The sequence below is a fragment of the Opisthocomus hoazin genome, chromosome 27, assembly GCF_030867145.1.
Source record: "Opisthocomus hoazin isolate bOpiHoa1 chromosome 27, bOpiHoa1.hap1, whole genome shotgun sequence".
NCBI lineage: Eukaryota > Metazoa > Chordata > Aves > Opisthocomiformes > Opisthocomidae > Opisthocomus > Opisthocomus hoazin.
The window spans coordinates 4,784,680-4,802,567 of NC_134440.1; the positions used below are offsets into that span (position 1 = coordinate 4,784,680).

Genomic DNA, 17,888 nt, shown 5'->3' on the forward strand with positions numbered 1-17,888 from the left:
TGACTCAGTTTGTAAAGTTTCCTTTATTTCTTCTACTCGATCTCCTTTCGTCATCTTGATTGGCCAGTTAGATATGAAGCAGATAGAACCCAGCACGTCTGCTGCTTCGACCATTAACTAGTTAACCGTTGCGCACCACTCGGACGACGCAGAGTGCTATTTAAGCACTGTCATTACCATAGGCTTCTGTTATTTTAAACTACACTTGCACTGCACTTGGCATCACCCAACGTCAATTTTCTCTGCTGAGTAAAGCAAAAATCCCCGCTGATTTCTGCCAATGTGTTAACAAAATGGGAATAAAGACAAAGCTCTGCAGCACCACTGTTGGTTCTTTCTGGTCTTTCCAACCCCTGCTCTCAGCGCCACGCCAAGACAGAATTTGCAAGCTCGTTCTCCCACAGGGCCCAAGTCAGATCAGCCTGAAAGAGTTATATGAAGCATGGAAGCACATCTCCCTCCCATCTTGTCTCAGTGGCAGAGTGCACTGTTCAAAAGCCTCAGTTATTAAAACCAATCTGTGATCCTGTCAGACTTCCACAGATCTTCATTTCAAATCAGGCCTGAGCTTTGAGCAGACACTTTCAAAACGCAAGAACGAGTTGCAGCAAGAGCCTTCTTGGATCAAAGACACGCTTCTCTCAATCCAGACTGGGACTACTGAGCTGTGATGAATTATTAGTGCTGGCGGAAACAGCAGTACACGCGTTAAACGCTGTGTCAGTGGAGTAGGAGCCCACTTGAAGACACTGCTGTAAAAACGAGGATGAGCTCACAGATCAGCGCTACCACCTTTCAAGATCATTATAGAAAGGTACAGAGACGACCCAGAGACTGGAAGCCCAACCTCTAAGAGCTTTTCATTTCAATAAACTAGCTAAACAGGCCCAGTAAAGACGGATGTAAAATACAGACTGAAAACTAAAATGGCAGCAAAGTATATAGTAACTCCATGTCTTCTGCAGTGGATTTAGACAAGAACAAGCAACAGAAAGAGAAGAGGACTTTGGAGGGGGATGCACACGTACAGCACAGAGCTGAGTGAGAGCAGGAGGGAGACCGACTGGGTACGAGCAGCAGGCTGGCTGCCCGAGCTCATTTCGCCCACGCTCTCACAGAGCAACAGTCCCTCCTCAGACAAGTCCCGTAGTTGACGCCATCAGTCAGAGTCTGCCTCAATCCATGGCGTTTTCTCTCAAAGTTAGATGAGGGTCAATGCAGAAAGGCAAGACGTGAGTTCTACCTCCCCAGAATACCGTGCCTCCTCTCCATGGGAAAAATTACCTTTTAATAATCTGTCTACAGCAGCATAATAAAACACAACAAAAATCTAAGCCTATTAAAAAGAAAAATCTCCACTATTCCAATTGCAGGCACCTGATTGGGAAGATAATCCACAGAACACAAGTGAGAGCTCGTAACTCTTGATATAGTTTGGTTTGATGACTTAACCACATTAAAACCACTCCAGTTGCCCAAGATTCAGTCTCTGTACTATATGTCGATCCCTCGGATTTTTAAAGCAGACCATCAGCTAGCATCGTTAGCTTTCTAATGAGATTTACACCACCCTTCACCCACAGCACCACCTCCAGGACGATCAGTACCCCCCAGAGCCACGGGGAGCCAGCAGAAAGGCTCATCTGCATATTAGTAGTACAGCGTGGTTTCTATTGATTAACTAATGACTGCGGTATATGAAGCTTGAAAGGCTGTATTAATAACTCACCGCTGCACTGCTCTCGTTTATCAGTGAATTACAGGGGGATGCAACTCTGCATCTCAATACATCACTCCTTTCGTGAATCTCAGAGCAATCAACACACACATGGATTCTCAACGCAGAAAGCCTGTTCCCAGCTTTCACCTAACAGTTTTGGAAGAGGTAGGAGAGAGAAAAGCTCTTCTGCCTGGCCACACTTTATCTCACTTTCCTTTTATTTCTTTTAATGAATATCACTGTTCCTTCCTCTATCCCTTTTATCAACAGAACAGGGTCTTGCTTTGCCAAATCTGCCTGAGAGCAAATGGTGTTGCAGCTAATCTATAAATCAACCATCACCATAAATTCTACTCTTTCTCCATCCAAAACTGCAGAGCTGTAAAACAGATTACATGGGATAGCAGAGGCAGGGAGGAAATTTGTGAGCTGCAAGGAGCCCATCATGGCCAAATGGCCTTCCCTTGCCCCTCCTTTTTCCCCCACTCCACCCCAACAAGCCTATAAATCTCTACTGTCAGGAGAGGAACACACCAACAGCAACGCAAGCGCACATTTAAGGGCAAGGCAACCCCAGACACTTCGCATGGAAGGCTGATGCAGACCTTGGGGACCGAGGGAGGAAAGCCTGCAGAATCTTATTCCAAATTCCCTAACGCCAAGAAATAGGAAAAGTAGAACTCCGGAAAAAATAATTCTCTGTATGGAGGAAAATGGAAAGTCACAGTGTATCAAATTCAGAGTCCCCAGCTCCCTCAAGGGCAAAACACATATGTGATTCCAGCTAATCTAGCTTTAAGAACCTCGCAGGATCTCCAGGGTGGAAGGGTTACTGAGATCCCAATAATCAAGACTTATAATCACATCCAATCAATTCAGCAATTCAACTGCCTCGTGCAACGGCCCCCAAAGGGAACGTAACAGTTAGGAGGCAGTAAACGACGCAAGGGACAAGTGCCCTTCCCCCTGCCACCATACAATTCAGTATCACACATTAAACCCAGCTGCTTTAAATGAGCTTACACGAAGCTCGCAACAAGCAGCGACATACGTGAGAGTGTGTTAAAGCTGCGGGATGGTGCAGAATATCACATGGGGCAAACTGGGATACGGACCCGGCATCCTGCACTGAAAATGAAGAAGGAGAGAAGCTGGAAGAGTTAAGCTCCATGACTGTATTAGGTCATTTTCTTTCTTCAAGATAGTTTTCCAGGGATTAGCATTTTCTATCCTGGGGGGAGGATAGGACAAGAGTTCTAAGACAGCTGCAGCACTCCCTAAGACAACACTGAAAAACGAAATCCACAGCGAGATCCTCAGCCCTCGCATACCTGCAGCTGCTTTAGTATCTGCTGTTAGCCAGGAACGAGGAGGGCTCCTTTTCCAAGCCTCTCCCAGGGGAACAATCAGGTCTTGCTTTAAATCCCCCCATGGTACCACTGCTAGAAAACGGGAGGTTTCCCGATTGATGGTGCCACCAGTTACAGATACTACAAATTTATGACAACGTAGATGTTACAAGCAGGTCCTTCCATGGACTTGTTTCCCTTGATCCCTACAGCAAGGCTTACCCTACCCAGAGAACCTCACCAGGCACCTGGCGGACAGAAAGCAGAAATTCTATGATACTTAAACCAACGAAGTGTTTGGGTAACTCTATACACTCTCAAGTAAGCAGTCTTACGACTTTTATAAGACAGAACTCCAGAAGTGATTTCTGAAATGTAATTGTATGTGACCAGTGCTATCAACTAATGATATTATTTTAAAGTTCCTTTGCTAATTTGTCCTTAATTCTACATGAACTGCTGTTCCGGCAGGCAGTGTACTTTGTGATATCAAAGTCAAACTGATTAGGCATGATCCACTTTCAGCAAGGGACTGTTTTGGAGAGGAGACCATATAACTTGAAAGCTCAGCTGGCTCCCTATTTTAATTAAAGGGGATTAAATATCCATCATGATAAGGAAAATGGGACATTTTATAAAATCAATTACCGTCCTTAGCATCACTCTGGTTTACACCTGCAGTTTCTGACAGAAAGAATACAGTGTAACACCCCATTAGTACTTACAGAAGGTGTATTAACTATTGTTGCTATTCAGCAAGATCAGTCACAAAATATCTGAGAAAAATAACCTTATTACCCAGTCAGGTGTTACAGTGTTGACAAAGCGAGACAGAGACATTACACCTCCAAAGTGTATCCATCAAATTCACATTACTGAGATTCAAAGTTTCCTTTGGCACTTCCCTACCACAGGAAGCCCTCGAGGTAGGTACTGCACATTTTTATGGAGATGAAACAAAGTGATGGTGGAGTATCTCAGTGTTTAAAAAGACGCTTTTGAAATTGCAAGGGCTGAGACGCATACATTCCTCAATAAAATGCCGTAATAACCATGAAGTATTAGGCTTGGCATTCAGTTTTGTTGCTTCTGTCATTATAAAAAAATCAGTCTTCCGTTAGCATCGTTTGACAATATGCTCTATTTTAGATCTCAGCATATGAATGTATAAAGTAATTACACATAATATGTATAATTGATACAGTAAAAACTCCTACTGCAAGAGGTTTAATATAGGGCTGCAAAATGCAATGCATTCAAACTTTGGAAAAAACCTGAAGACAGACTATGGAAAGGTTGTAATTAAACTGCTAATGGGAGAAGGACATTTTATTGTCATTTGAGAAACAAGCAAGCGAGCGCCTCAAGCTGGCAGCTCCCCGACGGAGCCGCTCAACAGGCAGTTACACAACGGCTCCCCATTCCCCGCACGTCTGACGGGAAGTGCCCGCACCTCCCCTGCTACCCTCAGCCTGTCAGACTGATCTTCCAGTTAAAAACAGCAGCGGGCTGACACTGGAGACCAGACGCACACGCCAGAGGAACGCCGCATCGGAAGAGATGATCATCTCCGATACGAGGCAAGCGCAACCCGAAAGGGGCAGCAGGGATATCTCCGCCGCAGCAATCCTTATGGCTACAGACACGTGACAGAGCTCATTCTTCTGGGTACAAGATGACAGGATTAAAGAAATAAATGTGTTGCGATCTACAGGCATAGATAAGTCATTTAATGAGCCTGGAAGCAAGAACAAAGCTGTCTTCCACTACCCCCTTTCCTCTCCCTCATCACTGGACGACCCTTTACTGCTCAACTACTTCGTTTAGCACTGAACAATTTTTTAAACCTGCCTCCCCAGTAACACAATTCTGTGTGGACAACTCGTACTGCTGCAGCCCGTTCCACCCTGCTTATGGAAAGAAACCGTACAAGAAAGCGTTGGCAGCAGGACTTCTCTGCAGTGACAGAGACTCACATTCATCAAGGAGCTGCACGACCAAGCAGATGCTCATTAGGCTGTACAAAGCAGCCATCTCCAGTTGCTGAGCCACAGACATTTATTTTAACCGTAATCCCAACAGCCCCCAAACCACCTGTTTTCTAAGGGGTATAACCCAAAATTCCAAAGACAGAAATGAAAGACAAGACACCTACGAAATAATACTTCAGTAACTATCCTCGCTGACCCATGAGACAGATTCCTTTCTCAGTTCTCCTTGTCCACTGAGGTGGCTTCTCCTGGTCTGAACACATCATCCAGACCTCCCTGAGAAGGTACTTCACCTCTTCCACAGCACACACAGAGATTTCTTGTAGACCCCACTTGAATGAGGTCTGGGAGGCAACCTCAATCGGCCTGACTCCTTTCTCACCTTGCCTTCATAAGGAAACAGAGCTGGTGGCTTCTCGCCACTCCTACGTGCTTCCCTGCAAAGCAGGGCTTTGGTTGCACAGCCTGGATTAAAGTAGCCTAAGATAATTTATGAGAGACATGAAGAAAGAGTTACGGTTTTTAACAGACAATTTTGAGGCAGAATACTACCAGTATACAGAGTCCTTGGTTTCACTATATAAATATCTCTGACAGCCAAACAATAACTCTGCCTCTTCTTTTAGAGCTCAACCCCAAACTGGTAGACTTCGTAACTCTCCACACTCCCGCTATTCCCCGAGGTGCTTCTCAGATGATCACTGTCAGAGTCAAAGAGTCTATAAAAAGGATGAAGGAAGCTGGGAAATTTCCACAGAGGTGGTGCCAGAAAAACAGAACTAACATTTTAGCTGTCTTCGAGCCAAGCCAGGCTGCACCACTGGAATTTCATCACTGAAGTCCACGAGCTCCCCCAGCTGAGCTCTGGGATGACTGCAGCCACAACCAGGAGATGGGCAATTGCTCGGGTACCTGCAAAGCTCCAGGTCTGCTCCAAGGGGTATTCAGATTTACCCCTCAGAAGCCGATGCTTGCTCACAGCAGAGGTTCAGAGCTCATTAACAGAAGCTGTCACAGTGAATAGCAAGGAAGAAATGACTTGGGCAAGTGGCATACTCTTGCCTTATGCTTAAGGGAACAGCGGGGAGGCCTGCCAAACCAGCAGTGGCATCCTGTCACAATACATCTAGTTCTGTGTTACACACTGTCATCTATATAAGAAAACTCCGTTGAACGGGAAAACACTTTGCCCAAAACATGGTCTGCCGTCAAAATCCTCGTTTTCCCCCAGCCGTGTAAGGTTTACACAACTCATTACTATAAAAGAACTATACAAACACAGAATGGCTGGACAAAAACCCCCTCCTTTAAGTGGAATAAAAGTACCTTCTTTTAAAAAAAAACAAAAAACAAAAAAACCACCAATCAACAAACCAATCAAAAACCACCCAGGTGCAGAGTCTGCTCCTGCTTTGATTTTTAAACCAGCAAAACGCGAGCTCCTTTAAAAGAACATTTTATGATTTCTCTTCTCTTTTCCAATTAAGCAGCAGTGACTGAACTCTTCAACAAATGAAACCTCCCCTAGGGGAATATCAGACGTTCCCCAGCATCCCCCCAAAATCTTCAGAAGATTAGACAAAAATAAAAGCTACCAAGAACTTCTAAGTTCTGATATTTGCCAGCTACAATTTTCCAGCTACAATTTCCACTTCTTTCTGATTCTTAACCTCTTCACACAAACATACTACACAAAGTATTTTGACTTCTACTGTTTGAAGGTTTCTTTTGTTTGTTTCTCTACTCTGCAATCCGTATTTCCCACAGAAACAACAGCAAACATAAGGAAAACCCACTGTTTAGTAAAGATGAGGCAACAGCTTCACGGATATCCACATACTGCATCTACAATACTAAAAAAAAAAAAAAAAAAAAAGGCAAAAAAAAAAAAAAAAAACCCGACCAAAACACTCCCACCAAACCCAACAACAACAAAAAACAAACCACAAAACCAAACAGCATGAAGTTCCTGAGATTTGCGCAAAAACAGTTTAGGCTGGGCTACAGATATTTGGTGTACACTTCATTTCACATCCGTTCTCTGCCTTTCGCTCACAATGTGAGAGTTGGTGGAACAGCCATTATCTTCATGCTCTACCCAGGTTCTCCTTCCAAGGTAATCTGTTCTTGTTTCTACTTTTTGAAAGCGATAACCCTCTATTCTGGGCTTGGAACAAAGAGCAAGCAGAAGACAGATGATGCAGAACTGACACACACAGGCACGCAAGGAGCAGACGCAGAGCTGGTAACACACAGGCATGAAAGGAGCGGTCAGAGACAGCCGCGCTCGCACGACCCTGTCGCAGACCTCAGGTCAGGCGCAGGTACGACCCTCAGAGCAGCCCACCCCGGCGTGCTGAAACCACCAGGCTAAAGAGGACGGATGCTGGCTTTGCTGGCGGTCACTGCGCTGGGTGGGCACAGGCAAGCAAGCGCCGCTCGTGTGCTGGTGGCACCATCTACTGGGACAGGGACCGAATAAACCCGGGTTGGAGGAACTGCTTCGGAAGATGAAGGAAAAACATGACAGTATCTAAAATGAGAGCGTGTCACATTTAATTCCTAATCCAGGGATACGTTTCTTGAGTTAAGCTTGTTCAACAGGGGTATCATAAGGGGTTCTGCAAAATCCTGGTGCATCTGCTTGAAAGAGGGAGACTGAGAATCAGGTACGCTGGGGAAACAGATTTCCAGACACGTTGGAAAGGTTTAAAAAATTCACATTCAGCCTATAGCTGAACGTTACAGATTCAGCCACTCCTTCCACTCCTTCGCAAGACTGTAAAAGAACACTATACCCACTCCTCACAGCCCATTTGCTGTTGGGAGCTTTTATATGCCCGCAGGCACTAACAGCCTGGAGATACATGGTGTCACCCGGGACTCATACTGCAGAGCAATGGGAGGATCTCGTCTGCCACTGCCAGGGCACTAAGACAGCAGCTTCACAGTGACATTTAAGTTCTAATTTGCACGCAAATGTCAGTATTTATTAGTCACATCAAGATCTTCAGTAAAGCTCTTCTGGGTTGCTAAGTCCCTCTGGTTGTACTTTTAAATAAGAGGCTTGAGAAAAAAAGCAGACAGACTGGCTCTTGGTAACATATCCCAGATATCCTCGCTTCTTAATTTCATCCTCATCTATTGGTTATTTTTGTGGAAAGTTATTTCCAACCAGTCTATGCACGAACAGCGTCGATAAAAGCTTATCATTATTGTAAGAACTGACTATGAAAAAGTAACCTGCTGACCTACCTTGCCACTGGAGTTGTATGCGTATTTACACATTTAAATAACAGAAATTTTAAAGTAACAGATATTTCCTGCCTAGAGCACAATGCAAGAACAACAGTTTTTTTCACTGTTAAAGTGCATCTGAAAGCATCCACGCATTCCCATCACTACTTGCTCTCCCACATCAGCAGGAGTGCTCTCCTGTGCACCAGTTTCCAAAAAGCCCCAAGTGCTGAAATCCGTTTTCACTTGCATTGCCAACAAGTCTCCCTTATTCTGCTACTTTTCTAGAAAGTCGTGAATTAGGTCTCTGAGCAAGTCAGCATGGAAGAAATTAAAACTGCTTTCAAACGCAAAGTAGGAGAGGGAAAAGAAAAAAAAAAAAAAGGGCAGTGAGACACTGAGTAGGCCTCATGGAATTAGGCAGACCTGAAGAAAAGGTTATTGCAGTGGTCTCCAAGCAAGGGCAAAGGCACGTAGCCACTATCTGTTAGTACTCTACCACTTACCAGGATTTCGGCTCCCCAAAATGCAAGTAGTTGATACTGTAGAGATCCATGTCCTCTGTATGCCAAGCAAATGTCGTCTTCCACATCCCAAAATAGAGATAGGGAGTGTTTACACCTTCTATGATGATGCCACACTCATGTTCCACCATGTCTAGGAGGGTGTTCAGATTGCCAATATTCCATTCTTCCACATCCTGTAATTCACAAGAAATGTTTTGTACTGGAGCACATCAGGACCCGCTAAGCAGAATAATAGCCCACAGCTTCCTTTCAATGCCTTAAAATGTGGATATCCTAGTGTTATCTGCATTAATTTAATTCCACCTGCTTTCAGAAAGCTTACTTTTAGTGTTGGTCAATAACCATGAAAAGGATGCATTACCACTACTTCGTGGCAAAGGGATTGATTACCGGCTTCTCACTAAATGTGTTCTCGCAAGAGGCACTTGCACTATGTGGTACTCTACCATTAAGTAACTGTTCTACTAATAAATATGAGATTAACTAAGGGTAAAATACACTTCTCAGTGACATATTCTATCCAGACGTTCTTCATCTGATGGACAAGAAACTCCAGGCTTCAATGTGGCCAAAGTGGCAGAAACCTCTCCATCAGCTCAGTGCTTCGGATTAACAATAGGGAACACAGTTTTGTTATCATCAATATTTAAACAGAAAGAGCAATAAAAAGAAATTCTAAATCTGATAGTTGGTTTTCTCTACTTCAATGTGAAATAGAAGCAGTCACATAAACTGGTACAAATCTTCAACCTGGAGACTGCCTGAAGACAATACCATCTCCAGAGGGAAGCAAGCAGCTCCCTTCGCACCCCTGCTCCCCCGCGTACTTCATTCAGACGCAAACGACTGCTGGTGTGCGAGCAATCCCAGCTGCATGCTGCTGCTGGAGTAACTGCGAGACAGTGAAACTCAAACTGCTCAATCTTGAAACTTTCTAAATCAACCTGAAAAAAGCCCCACAGGGGCAGGGCGGAGAGGGATAAGGAAAGGAAGCGGCTGCAAAGCAAGGTGGAAGGAGTGCGGAGGGAGAGTGTTTTTCATGACCCTGACACCTCAGCGCTTGCAGCGATGTCAGTAACTGGACAGTGGGAAATGTTCTTTAGATGTGACTGATAATTCACTTATTTCTGCTTGTAGGAACTTGAAGGAAACTGAAGGAAACACAACGTATCTGCAGTACTGTGCAGAAACTACATCTCCTACAGCTTGTATCTGTGCCTGGTTATGTCACCCTCCCTGATCATACCATGGACAAGAATGTGATACTCTCCTCAAAGCACCAAACACTACAGATAACTGATATCCATGGCTGTGAAGGCCTCAGATACCTATGTTTACTCCAATTAATTCCCTATTAAACCATACTAATAAAGACACTTCTAGATTAACACGCAGTTTACACTGCAGATAACCAGACAACACTCCAAAAAAAGGCCACTTTCCACTCAAAAGAAAACAAGAGAGGCAAGGCACTGCTTTAAATCAGCTGCCTAAACAGAGCAAGGAGATAAGCAACCTTTATCATTCACAGCAGAAGAAACCACAACAGAATCACTTGAAGTACAGGGTGCAATTTCACCAAGGGAAAGCTTAAATAATTTGAATTGTAAAATGATTTAGCACACAGGTGCACTGTATCCTATTATAGCTGCTTACTAAGAAAAAAGTTCAAACGCAAATATTTTAGTTGTGTTAAAAATTAAGAAAAAAAAAAAGTATTTTTGATGAAGCACCCAATTCCTTGAAATGTTGCTTTTTTCCCGGGTCTCTAAGGAAATATCTATTTTATTCCTATTAAATAAAATAATAAAATACCTATTTTATTCCTATTAAAAAAAAAAAGAAACAACCCTAGCATTATAGAGATCAGGATCAGTAAGTAGCTTACTTTTAATTTACCTGCATACCATCACATATATCTGGGCATATTATTATGATACCAGTCCAGTTTTCTTTACCAACCTTTTCTGCAAGCTATATATAATTTTCAGCTGCACATTTTGTAAGAACTCGTTCAAATCACTTTTTTCTTTATTCTCCTAGTAAAACTAAGCTTTTCACAGCTTCCATTGACTCTATTATCCTGAATCTGGTGGGAATTTTAGTCACACTTTTGTAATGAGGGACAAATAAAGATATTTGTTGGCATTTTTTTAAGGTTGCTCAATCAAATAACTTCTGAATTACCATTCCTTAATGAGAAAAGAGCAATAAAGAAGTCAGTATCCATATTTAAAACAAATAAAAGAGGAGCAATTTCACTTACTGCATCATATAGCGAGCCACTGATATCAGCCCCATAAATTGGTGAGACAAATGTGAGGTTCTTCCAGTACTTGCGCTCCAAGTCTTCAAAATCTTGATGGCGTGGAGTACAATACCTGATAAAGCAGGGAGAAGATAAGGATGTAAGAAGTCCGAAGGAACACTCATCACAGACAGATAAACAGCTAAAAAGAAGCGTGCATTTCCAAGTAGGCACACCAAGGAGGCTACTGAAGGTGTACTTCATTGTTAGTTCTACTCTTCTATTCATACAATTTACTGTCTTTTAAATCTTTCTGCAAAACCTTCGTCCATCCTGACAAATGGGACATGCACTTATGTGAAGCACCAGATCCCATCCTAACGATGCAGGAGATGAAGTTATTACACAGGGAGCTGCAGGCAGGTAAAGCACTTCTGTATATGCTGCATCAGCAATATTTCAAAGTTGATGGGCTGATGTCAGTAATGCCCGAGTTAAAACCCAAGGTACCCCAGAGCTCTGGGAAAGTGACTCCGGAAAAAGGATGCAACTGCAGCTTGCATCAGTTGGCTTGTCCCAGCGAACTGACGTGCTCTGCACAGCTCCCAGTCACTCCCACAGACACCCCTCTTGTTAGTGTTAGCTCAGGCACTCCCGAACTCTTGTATTTCTACATCAGCAATGGAATACATTTTCCAGAACAACCATTAATACACTGAGAGCTCTTCTCTGAGTCCCAATCTACTCTTTTCAGGCAGATTCTTAGCCAAATACTGACTTCTAAGAATCTTTATACACCAATTCCCAGAAAAAGATCTAGGATACACCGAAAGTTACCAAGTTACAAACTTGTTTGAGATTCTGGATGTAAGCTTTCAAGAAAAAGCTGTTTCCTCAGAAATGCTTCCTATTTAACAAGGCTGCTTTTTCTTTCAGCTCGTTTCTAGAAAGAAAAGCTTTCTGCACAACTGCCCCATTCACAATATAAGCACATCACTTAACACCAACATACTTCTCGCTATTAGCCAGACGTCGGTACTCTCCCACAGTCATAGGTTTCTTCTGTATATTATACTGGGTGAATAACCCCGACTGTCCAGTAACCACCTGCTGAATAGGAGCTGGGATAACCATGTCATCGATGTCATCGTAGGTTTTTCGGGGCTTCCATTCCTTGGGAGGAATCACCTGGAATTGGAGAAAAATAAAACAAAAACCAAACCATGTTCACAACAGGCAAACACAACTTCTACTGAAGGAAAAAAAAACAAACATACTGTTGAAGCAGAAGGCATTTCACCCTGCTGCTGCAGGTTATCAGATAACAGCAGCATCTCAGATAACCGGCACATATGACGAGACACCTGCTCCGCATCTGCTCAAGTGTGGGACTCGCTGACCTGGCTGCTTAGAGGGCTGAGCAGTCCGGCAGCACAGTGTCCCAGAAGATGGCCAGCCATGATAAAAAGCTATGTAGTTATTCCAAGGACATACGCTGCATGCCAGGAGGACTGCACATGCTTTCCCTCCGGAACGGCATTCCTCTCTCACCTACCATTCCACAAAGCTGCATCAAGCTGAGGGTGACGGAGCACTAGAACAGGCTGCCCAGGGAGGTTGTGGAGTCTCCTTCTCTGGAAATATTCAAGACCCGCCTGGACAAGGTCCTCTACAGCCTACTGTAGGTGACCCTGCTTCGGCAGGAGGGTTGGACTAGATGACCCACAGAGGTCCCCTCCAACCCCCACCATTCTGTGATTCTGTGATCAAGACGCAAGCAGCTTTATCAGCACGTTGCACCTCTACGAGGCCATAACCTTTCACAGGATTCTAAACAACTACTCCACCTAGAAGACCACTTACATTAGTATTTTCTTGCGGAGAGGGTCGTTTTGTTTGTTTGCGTTTTTTTAACTAGTAATGCTCAAAATCCTGTTGTATTATTGCTGTTTATGTTTCTGTATGTGTAGGGTACACATCAGGGACCAACTCCTTAAATGAAAAGGAGTAAGGGATAGAGAACAGAAGAAAACTGTGGGGAACGCGTCCAGAACTCTTTCCTCATTCTTGGAGGCCGTGTAAAAAAGTGCTGCAAAGCAGTGCTGAACTGGAAGAAGCAGCTGTGATTTTAAACGGAAGAGCTGCCACAACTCCAGGCTCAAAATCAGAGAAAAATCAGTAGGACATTCAGCGGGCATGTGGAATAAAAAAATTAAATATCTGCTATCTATTTTGGTGTAAGGATTAACCAAAAAAAGTTGCGGGAGCTGGAAGACAAGTTATTGATTTTCACAGGCATGGTTCCTCCAGGATATAATGAGCTCTCTTCCATTACAAGGCCTGGAAGTGCAGTTGCAACAGACAGACAGAAAAATTAACTTGCAATGCTCAGGTTTAGTCCTACAAGTAAAGTAATTTCTTTACAATATCTGGAATTCACCAACAACCTTTATTAAAATAATCTACCCTAGCGGACTCAGGGAATGTAATTGCTAGTACACTTGAGTGGACAAGGAAACATTTCACAGAGAGCTTTTTATCAATACCCAGCTCTATTTAGAACTGTAATAAAAACACTAATTGACCTATGTTTTAGAAGTAAGAATTATTTCATGCCTAACAGCTTTATTTCTCTGCCATGCTTTATTAAGTTCTGCTAAATACCAAACGTAACAACTACCTTGTCAGAACAAATGATCTCCCTCAGCCTATGGTGCAACACAACACAGCCACAGAAATACTTTTTCTAATCAGTCAGTCCTGATTTTTTCCAAGCAGTTCTGTGTCAAATACCAGAATTTAGAAACTTCGCATGAAGAGTTCCCATAATGTTCCATCAGTTTCAGTGTAAAGATGTGGATGGGAAGGAAGCAGAAAGGTGTTTTAGAGCTGGCTGGAGAACTGCTTCCTAAAGGCCAAAAAGGCTTTCAGGTATTCGGGGAGTCACACGTGCCTAGGGGACACATTCACAGGTCTAGACTCCAGCCAGCAGCAGAAGGTGGTAGCCCAGAACATAAAAAAGGCAAGAGTAAAAAGTCTGCCCCATTCATACAGATATCCTTTAGGCCCTCTCCCCCACCACAACTTAAGCAGATTTCAAAAGCTTGATCCTTTACCCAGTACTCTGGGGGAGCTGGAGGGGCTCCAGCCCTTGAGGACCATGGCTACCACCATCTGTATCCTCAGCAACAGAATTAGGACATGGAAATACCCTTAACCCATCTCCGCCAGGGCTGGGAATGTCCCAGTTTTCCAGTTAGGTCTCAGGAAAAGACTTCCTGCAAGCAACTTCCCCCCCTCCTCCCTCCCTTACACAATGCCCGTAACTCCTCTGCCTTTCCTCTCCCAGTAAACTGAGACTGCAAGTCCAGTTTCTGGAAACGCACCCTGCTTGACTACGTGAAAGCAAACTGCTTCTGAGCGGCGTAACTTCACAGACACCTCACCTGACGCCGAGCCTCGGGAAGGCGACCTTCAGGAAGCTCTCAACGACCTGAGCGAGGGCAACTCACCTTGGCAAGCCCAGCGCGGTGAGCTCCCTGCGACTCCATGTAAGCAATGTACTTCCCAAAGTCCCGGAACTCCTCCAGCGTGGGACGGAAGGTCATGATCTTACAGCTGGGGTTCTGCGGACTGGGGGCTTCCGACCCCATATTTCTCGCACGGCGCCTGAAGAGGGGAAACAAGAAGGGAGAAAAAGAAGGGAGGCGGAAAAAAAAATACTGGTTAAAACCCCTTGTTTTCTTTCTACGTGCTTTAATGAAAATCACCGAAAGGCATGGATATATTTTTAACTTCTCTCCCCTATTCTTCAAGAAAGTATTTATAATTACTGCCCTCTAACATGGATATGAAGAGCTTCTGACCAAAACTCCACTTAGTGTGTTAGCGGGGCCCTAAGAGGGGTCAGGTAGCAGGGAACTCCCGATATCAGTATCATCCGAGAGATCGGATGGGCCTAAATATAGATCACAGACTTCACGTCACCGCCTCCATTCATCGTACGAAGTCGCGTCTCAGCAGCATGGTGGTCGCAAACAACAAACTTCTCACTACCTTCAGCACCTACTCAGTGCGTGCACGGAACTAGCTGCCCCTCAGAGTTTTCCACCAGAACGCCTGACTCTTTTCTGTATTTAGTTACAAAAAAACCCCAGCTTTGGCCAATGTATTAGCTACTATTTCTTCTGTTTTTTTATGTGCTAGGCTATATTAAATATTATAAAATTAGTTTTTTAAAAGGTAGCTTCATTACATTTTGATTGTATTTGCAACGTCCATAGACAAAGTGTCAGACAATTCTTAAAAGAAATGTAGATGCACAGTTTCAAAACATCTTTCAATGTGAAAAGCACAATTGCTCAATTTACTTCAAAGTTTGCAGGGAAAAAAAAAATCTAAAACAATCCAGGATGAAATCATAATTTTTTAAACGGACCTGTGTAAGGTTATGCTGGAAAGCTACAAGGCAAGCAACATTCACAACGGCATTTCAGCTGCAAACAGAAGGAGGAAAGCATTCCCGGTGTCCGACAAGCGGCCCCGCACACGCAGCACGAGAGGGCAGTGCGGGGCTTTCACAGCATAAACGGGGCAGCAGCGCTCCCTCAACTGCGACTTCTAAATCATCAGCAAAGCCTGTTTGGATTTAAACCGATTTCGAACTAGCCAAGCAGTATTCCAGATGCTACTAGAAGTACTCTTTGTGTTAAGGGAAGAAAAAAAAAAAAAAAAGATAAATACTGCTATATCAGTGTTTCAGTCACTGAGCACGGCACAAAACTCATGCTTCTCCCAAGAGACAGCGGATCCTCTCGCCTGCCTCCTGCAATTAAAACCAACACCACACACTAATTTGGACAGACACAGCACCCAGCTCACCAAGGTTTTCTTTGCAGTTTTAACGGGTAAGACATTTTTTTTTTTTCCATTTCAAAGGCAAAAGAACAGGTCTGACTTGAAATTTTAGAAAATTTTAGAATTTTTCAGGGTAACTTTTATGTAAAATTTGTTTCAAAACTACGGTCTGCAAGTCTAAGCCCTTCCCCAACGCAGCCTTTAAAGGAATTTCACGCCTGAAACCGCGGCCTCCCAGAGGCCAGCCCATCGCCCAGCCCGGCACCCCCCGAGCCGCGGCGTCACCGCGCCCCTAACCCAAAGGCGACGCCAGCAGAGCTCTTCCCGAGCCAGGCACACTCCGTCATAAAATCAGACTAGAAACCCCAATATTGCACAATACCCCAGAGCAAAACCAGCCGAGGAAGAAGATACCGTTTCACTCCTTTCACCCCGACAGATATTTCAAACAACCGCGTTTCCAACAGAAATTGTTGCAGCCTGAAAACAAAAAAGCCCTTTAACCAACCCCTCCCACCTTCAGGGTGGCCCGGCCCAAAGAGATTTCCAATCTTGCCATACAGAAAAAAAAATTTTGCTACGTTTCAGGGTCAGCACTTTAAGATAAGAAACATACTTGATCTACCACCGCAAGAACAATTTACTACACAAAAGAAGAATTTACTACACAAATGTTTTGCAGAAATACAAAAAGAGGAAGCAGCATCTCCCATCCCCGCGATCAGCCACGGGAGCTGACAAGCTCAGGGCATCCATCTGCCAAAGGTTTCCTCCAAGCTACTGAAGAAAAACATTGTCCACCAGAAAAACACAGCTGGTGCTGGTGAAGAGTGGGAAGAAAAAGTAAAGTGACTGTTGGAGAAGTGGGACACAGGCACCAACCACCCTCAAACTCTTATTCCAACGCAATCTTCCTGAGATACCTTCTACTAGTTTTCACCCGGGTCTAGCAATGCCACGCGAGTTCAGCCGAGCGGGAAGCACCGAGCCAGGCTCTGCAGCACTGCGCACCGGCTGAGTGGGACAATCTGGCTCCGGGAAAGGAGCTTGAATTCCGTGCTGAGGAGGATCTGTGCCAGTGCCATCTGCTCCAGGGATGCCTTCCCAGCATTTGCAGCTTTATCCACAACCAAGGGAAAAAAAAAAATAGTCAAAACCAGGTTTTATCCCATCTTTTCCTCAAGATCACCTCCAGCAATTCCAATGATTATTCAATGAACTGGGAGCAAATAGTGAAAACACATGCTCCACAACGGGAGGGGAATCAAACACTACTTCACGGAAAGCTTCATCAATTCATGATAGGGTCTACCTGCCTCAGCACAGGCAACGTCACTCAGCACTCTGCAACCCTGTCGTGCAGACAGCAAAGCACAACAGGTTTTTCCATGTTTCTCCCTTCTCTTTATCCTGAGAATCTTAACACCTACCCTAGGTAATGTTTGCCGCGATGTATGTTCATCTAACTAAACTAATGAAGCTATCACCAAAAAACCACCATGAAGCTCACGGGAAGGGAGGCTCAGTTCACCTACGTCAGGTAGCGAAGCGTCCAAAGCCCGTCCTTCCCCACAGCAGCCCCAAGGAGCTCAAAACACCCACGCTACAGAGGGGGCTTTGGGAGAAAAGAATTCCTTTCTTAACTACTTTGCACATAGCAGCACTGACGTATTTGGATAAATAGTGGCAGTAATTACTGTTACCCCCTTCCCAGCCCCCGGTATCACCAAGGGGAGGAGGCCAAGGCAGCAGGACAAGCCCGGGGCTGTGATGCCACAGCTTCCGTACGGGATTTTCAGGAGGCAGCCTCAATAAAGCTGTGCTGTCCTAAGCTCGCCAGCATCGCTGAGGAAGATTTCACAGCAGAACCCGACTATCCTGAGAACACGGAAAGCATTTTTCATTCATGGCTCTGCCGTGCAGCAGGGTGGATGGTGACAATGTGAACAAACTCTTCTC

At 44.4% G+C, this 17,888-nt stretch overlaps 1 protein-coding gene across 3 annotated transcripts in view; it reads right to left on the reverse strand.

The window, feature by feature from the left end:
* KDM4B (lysine demethylase 4B) overlaps positions 1-17,888 on the reverse strand; it is a 98,031-nt gene that overhangs the window by 64,084 nt on the left and 16,059 nt on the right. For all 3 annotated transcript variants that reach the window (XM_075444181.1, XM_075444180.1, XM_075444179.1), the window contains exons 2-5: positions 14,585-14,741; positions 12,085-12,260; positions 11,091-11,205; positions 8,804-8,997 (exon numbers count right to left, since the gene is read on the reverse strand). In XM_075444181.1, the coding sequence (XP_075300296.1) occupies positions 8,804-8,997; positions 11,091-11,205; positions 12,085-12,260; positions 14,585-14,725 (626 nt within the window). In that variant the 5' untranslated portion in view covers positions 14,726-14,741. The remainder of the gene's footprint in view (positions 1-8,803; positions 8,998-11,090; positions 11,206-12,084; positions 12,261-14,584; positions 14,742-17,888) is intronic.